General features: G+C 45.7%; 1 protein-coding gene across 1 annotated transcript in view; it reads left to right on the forward strand.

Moving 5' to 3' along the window:
• Positions 1–2,064: 2,064 nt before the first annotated feature.
• The window catches only part of flt1 (fms related receptor tyrosine kinase 1), a 40,557-nt gene continuing 31,992 nt past the window's right edge, over positions 2,065–10,629 (forward strand). Inside the window, exons 1-6 of the mRNA XM_080019846.1 lie at positions 2,065–2,268; positions 5,480–5,576; positions 5,900–6,111; positions 7,604–7,731; positions 10,245–10,410; positions 10,535–10,629. The exon at positions 10,535–10,629 is cut by the window's right edge and continues 42 nt beyond it. Coding sequence (XP_079875972.1) covers positions 2,211–2,268; positions 5,480–5,576; positions 5,900–6,111; positions 7,604–7,731; positions 10,245–10,410; positions 10,535–10,629 — 756 coding nt within the window. The 5' untranslated portion in view covers positions 2,065–2,210. The remainder of the gene's footprint in view (positions 2,269–5,479; positions 5,577–5,899; positions 6,112–7,603; positions 7,732–10,244; positions 10,411–10,534) is intronic.

Below are 10,629 nucleotides of genomic sequence, written 5' to 3' on the forward strand. Positions count from 1 at the left end.
CTGCGACCGACGCGCAGACGAAGGAAAAGAACACGCCCGCGCAGACAGACCTGACGTATTATAGGAGTTCAGATCTGGAGTCTGTGTTGAGAACGACAGACGGTTCTGCGTTCCGGTCCGTGAATTGCTGGTGAACAAGGCCATCACGGTGCAACAGTGGAGCACGTTATCACAACGTTTGGATGATCCAGCTCTTTTTTTTTATTTTTGTTTTTTTTTATTATTATTATATTCTCTCGGTCCTGGTGTCAAAACATTAACAAAATCTCCCGGTACTTACGCTGACGCCGTTTCCCTTCTCCTTTTCTCCACTGATTTCTTTTTTATCTGCAGTTATCCTGCTTCTATTCTTTCTTTCTTGTTCTGAGTGAGGCTCTCCCAGCCTTACCCATCTTAAGTTTTCCCTGCACGCATTGTGTCTGAGGCAGGTGTCGCACAGAAACCCCCATACTGAATTAGTTGAGTTGAGAACAGTTCTCTCCCGGCCAGTAAGTCGTTTCTAATTTTATGACGTTTTATGACTGCTGTATGCATGTCACCTGTTATTGTACTGTACAACTACCTGCGTACATTTGTATCATGTCCATTTATTATCATTCTCAAATTGTCTGTTGGAGAGTGAACAGTCCCCACATAGAAGATGTCATAGTATTTTATATTTCACTTTGATATATTTTATTTATCTTTACGGTGTCCTTTTTGCGCTCCGATCTGTGCTTTTGCTTTGAAGTATATAATGGACAGCATTTAGCGTATAGCATAGGGTGAGTTACAGAATATCAGCGATGAGCCGAAAGTACATCCACTTTAAAATCTCTCCATTTTACTGACTTCCCTCGTCACCGCCTAGTAGCCGGTGTATTACCTTCTCAAGGGGAGGAGGTGAGGAATATTAACCCAAAGGATCTGGAGGGGGGGTGACTTGTAAAATTTTGTGAATAAATATCTGAGGATAAACGTTCATAATAAAGACAGACCGCGGTGACAGGATTACAATTTGTGAGACTGTATAATGCCATCCAGGTCGTCGTGCTTTCCCACCGTGTCCGTTTTGTTTATGTTTGTATGATGATGTTTGTTACGATAAAAACTGAATATGATACGTTTATGATACGATAAAATTGGCACCACTTATCTGACCTGCATTTGGATTGTTATGTTCAGAGGATTTTGTCACTGAAGTGCATTTAAGAGTAAATTAAAAAAAAAAAAAAAAGTCCTTCACTCATGCTATTCGACTTTCCGTCATGACGTGGAGCTAATGAGATAATTGAAAACAAGTCGAATAAGCGGGGCTGCTCTTGTTCGACTTGTTTTCAATTATTTTTGTTTCACAGACTGTGATCGACGGCTACCGGAGTTTATTGGATACATTCTAAGGAAAGCCTACTGCCTGGAGGAACACGACTTTGTTCATGGCAAAAAAAAAATAAATAAATTACATTACAAAAATGAACTAGTGAATAAATTAATTGTAATTACACTTTTTACACAAAACCCAAATCATAGAAGCGTCTTCCTCTTTAAAGTGGTAAACCATGAAATCGTCCGTGTTGAGTGGACTCCCAGTTTTTTTTCCAACATTCGTTCTCTTCAAACTTTGCCTTTCTCTGGGGCAAGTGTTTTCACCCAGGGGTGCCGTTATTTCTGCTGATCCCTATCGATAATGTTCAAACACATGGATATCGACTATTTATCGAATTCACTGTGGAACGCCTTTCACCTCTCGCGCATGCATATCAGCGCGTTCTTGCCAGGGAAGGCGGACCCCGCCTCCAACAACGAGACAGCACGAAGAGGCAATACGTAATCCAAATACATTGAATAAAGTGTCGGCTAAGTGGAGTATAAAATAAGGGATTTTTATTTATTTTTTTTCAACGCAGCAACCGTACGGATTTTCATTTAGAAAAAAAATCCCGTCCAGACGCGCAGCCACGAGGAGAGAGGCTTTTACGCGGCACCGCTGCGTCGCCTGACTCTGTGACGTCACGTATGTCCGCCGCCCGGAGGCTGTGTGAAGTGTATAAATGGAATGGGGACCCGGTTGCGCCGGACTTCCAACTGGTCCGCCGGCGCGTAAACCCCCGGTGGCTTTAGGGAACCAGTGGCCGGGTGCGTCTGGGTGTCCGCGGAACACTGTCGAAACGCAGGATTGGAGTGAATAACTTTTCCGAGCTCGTCCCCACGCACCGGACTCGCCGCGCACCATGAATCGTTTGTTTCTGTGGATTCTGTGTGGATTTCCATTTGGGGCGTTTGGAAAAGGTGAGTATCGCTGTTTTGTGTCTGATGCGACGCGGACGGCTTCACTAACCGGAGATCAGCTTGTTGTCAAGTACACCACACCGCAGTATATACATTCTACTATATACTACTACCAGCTATACATGGGATTCTATTCATTTTTCGTTTTATTTTTAAAAGTGTACGTTTGAAAAGGTAATAAACAAAAACATAAGCACATGTTTCACTATGATTGGTATCAAATACTACGGTATTAAAATATAATCGACTAGAAGTTTATTACGGTATTTATATAGTATCGAAGATGGAATGCGGCATATTCACATCGTTTTCGTCTTGGTGCGCTTACTGAAAAATAAACGAAACCCCCCCACAGATTATTATAATTATTATTATTATGATATGATAAAAAACAAGACCTATTATTATTATCATTATTATTATTATTATTATTATTATTATTATTATTATTATTATTATTATTATTATTACGTGTTATTATAACACGCGAGTTATTTCGCGCGGCCCTTTGCTGTGATCCAAACTGTGGATCTATAATCCTTGAGTTATTATGTGGAACTGGAACAGATGTCTTTACTTTCTTTTCCTGTTTGGGCTGATATTTCTACTGTCGCTAATCATTATCATAATTCTAATAATAATAACATCTCCATATGTTGTTTTCCATATTATTATTAGTGCGAATTCTATTTCTAATGCTACTGCCAATATTATTACCCTTACTAGATTATTATTATTATTATTATTATTATTATTATTATTATTATTATTATTACCATTCTTCTCACTGTTATCTCAGTATTTCAAACAAGATTTACACACTATTCATGAAACATTTATAGATATATCTACACAATCAATTACCCTATCTTATCTTTTATCTCAACTTACTCACTTGTGGAAATTGTAAACCTCTGTTATGGATGTGGTGGGCGGGTGGAAGAGCTCCATCCTACTGGTTTGGACGGCGCAGACAGACAGGGCGTGTGGCTTCCTGGAGCTGATGGCTTTGGGACATGGGACCTGTGTTATAAATGCCGGAGGGGTCATGACCAAGCCAAGGAAGCGCCCGGGTGTGTGGGAACTTTGGCTTAATCAGGGTTTATTGATAAAACAGACGCTTTGGATCAGGGATCCGTGGATGCTCCGGGCCTGGTATTTGGGCCCTGCATGGTCGGCCCCAAAAGTTTATTCTTTCAACTTTTCGTTCTGACTTTTTACTTGCCAAGTGTCCCTTGAGACTGAATTTATTTCGATCGAGTAAAAATGTTCTAATTCACACAATGTTATATTTAACTGTAATATTTGATAGTAAAAACATTTTCTCCTTCTGACCTACACGTCTTCATTTTTTTTATTCCCTGTTTGTCTTGTCTAAATATGTAAAATATGTGACAATGTGTAGCTTACTCACAATTTCATTGTAATTTTTCGAAGAAAATTCCACAGTTATCCACAACGATTTTTGGATTTGTTCGTTGTAAAATATATTACAAAATGGAATTAGGATTATAGGCCCTCACTTCACTTTATATATACACTGTGTTCTGCTTAAAATAGTTCCTCATCTTAAAATAGCCTTTCGAGATATTATGCAATTTAGAAAGAAAAATCGAAATCCTTCGTTGGAAATGATTTCCAAAGACATCAATTCATCATCATCCGAACTCGCGAATTTTCCCTCTAATTTTAAATTGTGTGACAAATTCAGGAAACCACACATTTTGCTTCAAGACAAGATTGGAAACTTTGTCTACAAATTATTTAAATGCAGGAATAATATAAAAAAGTCAAATGCAGAAATATTTTGTTTTATACTGAAATCCTAAAATATGACGCCTATCTTTCTAACTATATCTTCTATACAAACTTGGTCTCGAACAAAGAGGCATTTAATAGTGATGCATTGTATGACAAAGAAGTACTACGTGAGATTTTGATATTTGTGGGGGTTTTTTTGGGGTTTGTTTTCATTTTCTTTTCTAACACTTGTAGATCTTGGGGATCCCCAAAGACCCCTTTGAGTTTCACTGATGAGGAATGGGGTCAGAAATGTCCTCTTGCTCTTCCTTTTCTTCAAGCTGTGTGTTTTTTAATTGGCCAACGTGCGTGTGAGCTGACCTTCTGTCTGCCAGATATTTCTGTGACTCATCTCCTTGTGTGGGTGTGCTGTGTGTGTGTGTGTGTGGTTGTGCTGTGTGTGTGTTTGTGTGTGCGTGCGTGCGTGCGTGCGTGCGTGTGTTTGTGTGTGTGTTTGTGTGTGTGTGTGTGTGTGTGTGTGTCTGTGTGTGTGTGTGTATGTGTGTGTGTGTGTGAAACTGAGGAACTGGTGTAGGAAGCACTTACAGCGGTGAGTAAATCTTGAGGCACTCAATGGGACATCCACTGGGAAAAACAATGCCAACCATGAACAGGGATAATGAAAATAAGCACAGAAATACACAACACTTTTCATTTAACAGCCTCTATACCTCTAACCAATATTCAACTCCCTGAGTTTTTGGAGCAACTGTATAAATGGGAGCGAAATTCAAGGCCGGAGCTCTCTGAGTGACGTTTCCCCTGGAGTCTGGAGGAAGGAAGGGTGGATTGACAGCAGCCTTTATCTCTCATTAATAAACCTGAGTGGTGGAGCGGAGCGGTGCTGTTATTTGGTAAATAACAGGGACACTGCTTACGCATTTCCAGAGGTTGTCAAGTGGCCCCGCTGACCTGAAAAAAAATGCCTCACGAGGAGGGATCAGGGGTTACTCTGGGATGGACGAGCGAGGCTCCGCCGGCCTGGGACGAAACGCACACCGGTTCGGTGGTTAAACTTACAAGTCCAGAAAAAGTCAACGGAAAAAGAAATGAAAACCAACACGTTATGATCTGGTTTCATGGTATGACATCCACGCCTTCAGCTGGAGGGAGTCAATATTTCTGTTGCTGCAATGGATCTGAGTCAGATTGAACTTTTTGTTTTTGGTTTCATATTGAATATGAATAACCAGAGGCCACCACCACCACCACCACCACTCCTCAACCAGAGGAGCCAGGTTCCTATATCCTATATACAGATGTCCTGCCCAAGGGCCCTTGAACCAGGCAGCCATTTAGCCATTCAATTCTCAGACAATTTTCCATTCATTGTTGGGTGTGTGTTTATTTTCTGGATTCAGATTCCTTTATTCGGATGTGTTCAGATCGTCTCATCTGCCTTTTTCTGCAGATAAAGACCAGAAGAGGAGGTTCAGCGTTCCATCTCTGGATGTGAAGGCCCCTCAGCTCATCCTGCAGGCAAATCAAACGCTAGTGCTCAACTGCAGGTGAGCTTTTATTCAATGACCTCATTAATGATTAGATACGTAGATAGATAGAGAGAGAGAGAGAGAGAGAGAGAGAGAGAGAGAGATAGATGGATGGATGGATGGATGGATGGATAGGTAGATAGAGAGATGGATGGATGGATGGATGGATGGATGGATAGACAGACAAACAGACAGACAGGCAGATAGATAGATAGATAGATAGAGAGAGAGAGAGATAGATAGATAGATAGATAGATAGATAGATAGATAGATAGATAGATAGATAGATAGATAGATAGATAGATACAGACATTCAACGCTCTGTGCCTGGTGCCTCACAGGGGTCGCTGGGAGCTGGGGTGGGCCTTCCCAGATGGCTTGTCCACAGAGGATGAGCGCATACGGGTGGAGGAGTCTCGCTGTGGTCGGACAGCTCAGCAGCATTGCAGCCAGCTGACGGTCAGTCCAGCCCTGGCCCAGCACACCGGCCCGTTTCGCTGCCACTACCAAAATCGAACCCACAAACAAGCCTCCGTCTACGTCTTCGTCGCAGGTAAGACACTCTATAGCCAGATGACCGAGTGTTTTCCTCCCTTGTCTCCCGCGTCTGCTGCTTTTGCAAAGCAGATCATCTTTCTTTCTTTTTTATTTCCTTTCTGTGCTGCAAACTCTCTTTCTGTCAATGATTGAATTGTCGCCGCCCCCCGCCCCCCACCATCGCCACAACCACCACCTCTTCACCACCCCTGCTCTCCCTCCGCTCTCATTGTTTATGTCCCCAGCTCAAACAGGATGCAGTGGGTGCTAAATACAGACCAATGCCAGAGAGCCAATTATATCTAAACCCTGTTTGTCCCAACAACAACCCCCCCCACCAACACACACCACCCGACCACCAACTCTCTGCCTCTTCTTAGCCCAGGCCAACCTGCCTCTCGTTCTAAATTTAAACCCCTTTTTACTTTCATTTACGTGCTACCTCCAGGCCAGGAATAGTGCAGCTGCTGAAAGGCTCAGGCCTGGGCAAGAGTTTCCCAGGGCATCAGCCTTATCTGCTCTCCTCAGCCCTGTTTGGAGCATCCTGTGCTGGGGGGGCGGGGAGGGCCCTGGGGTGTAGGGTGGGGTGGGGGGTGGTGCTGGGTCTCCAAGCAGGACGGGAATGTCGCTGTCTCTCTCTCTGCAAGGTGGTGTTACGGAGGTATATTGGCAAGTATTTGCATGCGTGTGTGTGTGTGTGTGTGTGTGTATCTGCGTGACGCTGGCTGGAGAGGACGGGGTGGAGGCCAGTGGCTTGGCAGGGCGGGGAGGGGGACATGGAGCGGCAGAGGAGGCACGATGTCTGCCCAGTCCGGAGGGTGTCGCCCGCTGTCCGGGCGGGGCCGGGCTGGAGGCCAGGGTCACAGGCCAGGCTACTGTTTGGCCAACAGGGCCCCAGGGAGCTATCAATCGCTCTGGTCGCCATGTCCATTAAGCGGCAGACTTGGCCCACGGTTCTCACCCCGCCTCCCCCACCTCCCCCCTCTGGTCCTCCATATGGAATCAAAGCAGGAGAAGGAAGCCCTGCATCCACTAGTCCTTGGGGTACTTTTGTTTGAATGTTCAGAGATCTGCTTTCCTTGAATAACACCCCACGGTAGCAAACAATGCAGGGAGCAACACCCACACCTTTCAATGGCACAGAAATATTACAGTAGCCGACCTGGGAAGAGTTTAAAAAGGCTTGTTTGATTACCTCCAAAACAATCTGCATGTTTATTGTTGACCTTAGACAGTTATTTGCTGAATGGGTATTCAACTACTGGGTGTGGGGGGTCTGTATATGTTTAGGGGTGTGTGTATGTTTATTTTTGTTTATTGTTGACAGTAGTGTTTGTGTGTGTGTGTGTGTGTGTGTGTGTGTGTGTGTGTGTGTGTGTGTGTGTGTACGTGTACCTATGCTTCAGAGCGTGCACGCCTGTTTGTTTGTTTTTGAATGAAGTAGTTTCATGATATAAAGCTTGTTGTTTGCACTGTATGCGTCCCTGACCGCAGTGTTTGGGTTTCAGACAGCCAGCAGCCATTTGTGAAAGGGCGAGGTAGGAGTCCCGATGTGCTCTTCATGGAGGAGCGACAGCCGCTGGTCATCCCCTGTCGGGTCACCCATCCCAACATCACCAACGTCACTTTAGTCAAGGTAAGATGAGTAATAGATTAGAGTACGTGTGCGGCTGGGATTAAGGAGATTCTCTACCTGTTGGAGCCACACCTGGGAATGAGAAACCCTTGCCCTGAAGGGAATGGTTGGAACCCACCATGGAGAGGGTGATGTGGTGATGGGAGTCCAGTAAAATTTTTGTTTGGATTTGTCTCGTGACGCCCACTCATATCTAGTATTACAGTAGTAAAATTAAAGTAGTAACATTGCAGAGTATAATTAACTTGGTTTACAACAAACAATCACTTTAATTATTAGCAAGGAGAAGTTTGCAACTCCAGCCGATTTTTCCACCGCGGCCAAAACATCCGAGCTCCTGATGTTTCTTCCTCTCCAGATCTTTCATCGCGTCATTCTTATCTTGACAGCCGTGCTGCTGTGTTGTGTGTGTGCGTGCGTGCGTGCGTGTGTGCGTGCGTGCGTGCGTGCGTGCCTGCATGTGTGTGTGTCCGTTTGTTCCTCTCTTTGTTTGACTACGTGTGAAAGTGTGGGCGGATGTGTCGGTGAGTGTTGGTGCTTGAGTGCTGAGTGAGCGAGCGACTGGAGACGCTTACTTAGTGCAATGAAGTGCATAAAAGTGCTCGCTGTCTGCCTGTGTGTCTGCACATGTGTGAGCGACTTCACACAGTCGTGAATCGGGCCATGTCTCCCAAAGTCTCTGAGAAAAGAGCGTGTCCGTTTATGCCTTCAAGGGAACAGGCATCTTTAGACAGTGTGTCAAAGATGAGCCTCTATTGCGGCTTTTCCTCTGAACGTCCTGTTGGCACTGTTCTTTCCCCCGGAGACAGGACGTGGGGGCCCCCCACCCCCCCTTGGCCCCTAGCCAGTGCCCACCCTGGTACCACCACCTCCTTTCCAGGAGATGCCCGTGCTGCCAAGTTCCCCCTGATGCCTTAGACAGCTGGTATGACTAGTGGAGGAAGCAGAGGTGGCCCGAGCACAATGGCTGCCAGGTCAGCTACTGTTGGCCCCACCAGAGCACATCAAAGAGCAGCACACGCTCTCTAATCACCACTGGAATTGTTTTTGGCAGGCTCACGCAGCATTGATCGCTAATAGGCTGGCTAAAATGTCAGTAAGGCTTGTAGGAAGCTTTTGTTGCAGTAGGGCGGCCATACGGCACGTCAAATGAGCAAAAACGGACTCAACAGTCAAATAGGTGTTGAAGATGCACCTTGATGACTTTGCATGATATCCTCAGCTCTCATGATACAGGGTTCACGCAGCACACAAATAGTTTCAAGACAAACGCCAACACACATACTGAACGTCTGATCTCTCTCCCTTGGTTAACCGGTGTTTGTTTCCATCTCCAATCTCCTCTGCAATGCCCGAAGCCGCAGAGGCTCTAAAAATACCTCTCCTGCAACTCCCATCCCTTCGCGATTCTACTACGCCCGCCCTCGCGACCCTGCAGCACCCCGGGCCGGTTCCCAACCTGGGATCAACCCGCTGTCTCTCGCACAGTCGGGAGTGTTATTTTCCTGGGAGGATTTTGCACCTTGCCTGGCTCGTTATCTGACCCTTCTCACTGGGAACAATACCCAGCGGGACCCTCGTCACTTGCTCCTGCCGTGAAGGTGACAGGGCGGTCCGGGAGACGATGGAGAGGTGGAGGTGGTCGAGGTGGAGGTGACCTGGGGCTCCAGTCAAAGTGACTATATCCTGTCGTAACAGGATGTGAGGAGATGGAGTCATGTTTCTCACATCCTGACTGCCCTAAGTCCGCTTGCCCTCCGCTTACATTCCCACACCACCTTCTCCCTCCACCACCACACTCAAGCCACACCTCTCCTCTGCAGCTCACCTGTCTAAAAATGGATTAAAAAATGTTGTTAGTGAGGGGCCACCGAAGGGCCCTTTGCGTGGCGAGGTGGAAGTCAGGGAGGAAGGTGGAGCGTCTAATACTGTACATAGGAATGGAACAGGAAGGGGTGGAGCCCAGTGGCGCCTCGAAGGTTTCACCTCTACAACCTCTCTGCACTGTGTGTGTGTGTGTGTGTGTGTGTGTGTGTGTGTGTGTGTGTGTGTGTGTGTGTGTGTGTGTGTGTGTGTGTGTGTGTGTGTGTGTGTGTGTGTATGTGTATGTGTGTGCGTCTGTGTGTGCGTGTGCATGTGCGTGTGGTGAAGGGGTTGGGGGGTCCATCTATTCCCTGGAGAGTGGGTGGGAAGCCTCCACTGTGTCAGAGAAACTCAAGTAAACATTTCCTTGAGTCCACCTCCTAAAATACAACAGGGTTATACAAGCATCCATTTCAAGTAGTGGAGAGTCCAACTTGACAAAACTGTCTCTTTGACAATGACTGTCTGGAGGCATTACAGCATACAGCATCATGCTGCTATTATATTGGCCGCCGTCATTGTTGACAACTTAACCAAAGTTGCGTCGTTGGTTAATCTTCAGTGACACCAAGTTCCTTGAACTGAGTTTTATAGAAAGAAAAAAAAAAAAGATTGCCGATTGAGAGTTCTCTTGTCTTTTCTCCCAACAGGTTAATGACCGCAAATTGGAGCCAGACCATAGGAATATAGTTTGGAAAAGCAAGCAAGGTTTCACCATTCGCAGTCCCACGTTTTTCTACACCGGCCTTTTCTGCTGTCAGGCCACCACCGGTGGTGTGACGCACTCTTCACACATCTATTATGTACACAGACAAGGTCAGTCTCCACCACAAAATATATATATTTTGCAAATATCCCAAACACGTCCTTCATCGCCCTCTTCCATCAGCCTGAGGCAAGTTCCTCTCCTTCTGTCTCTCCACCTGTCTTCCTGCCCCAGTGAATAACATCATGGAGGTGTATCTGAACAGCACCGGACCTGTGCAGGCTCTGAAGGGAGAGAGGCTGGTGCTGAACTGCACCGCCACTGGGGAG

This window comes from Zeus faber (genome assembly GCF_960531495.2).
Source record: "Zeus faber genome assembly, chromosome: 19".
NCBI lineage: Eukaryota > Metazoa > Chordata > Actinopteri > Zeiformes > Zeidae > Zeus > Zeus faber.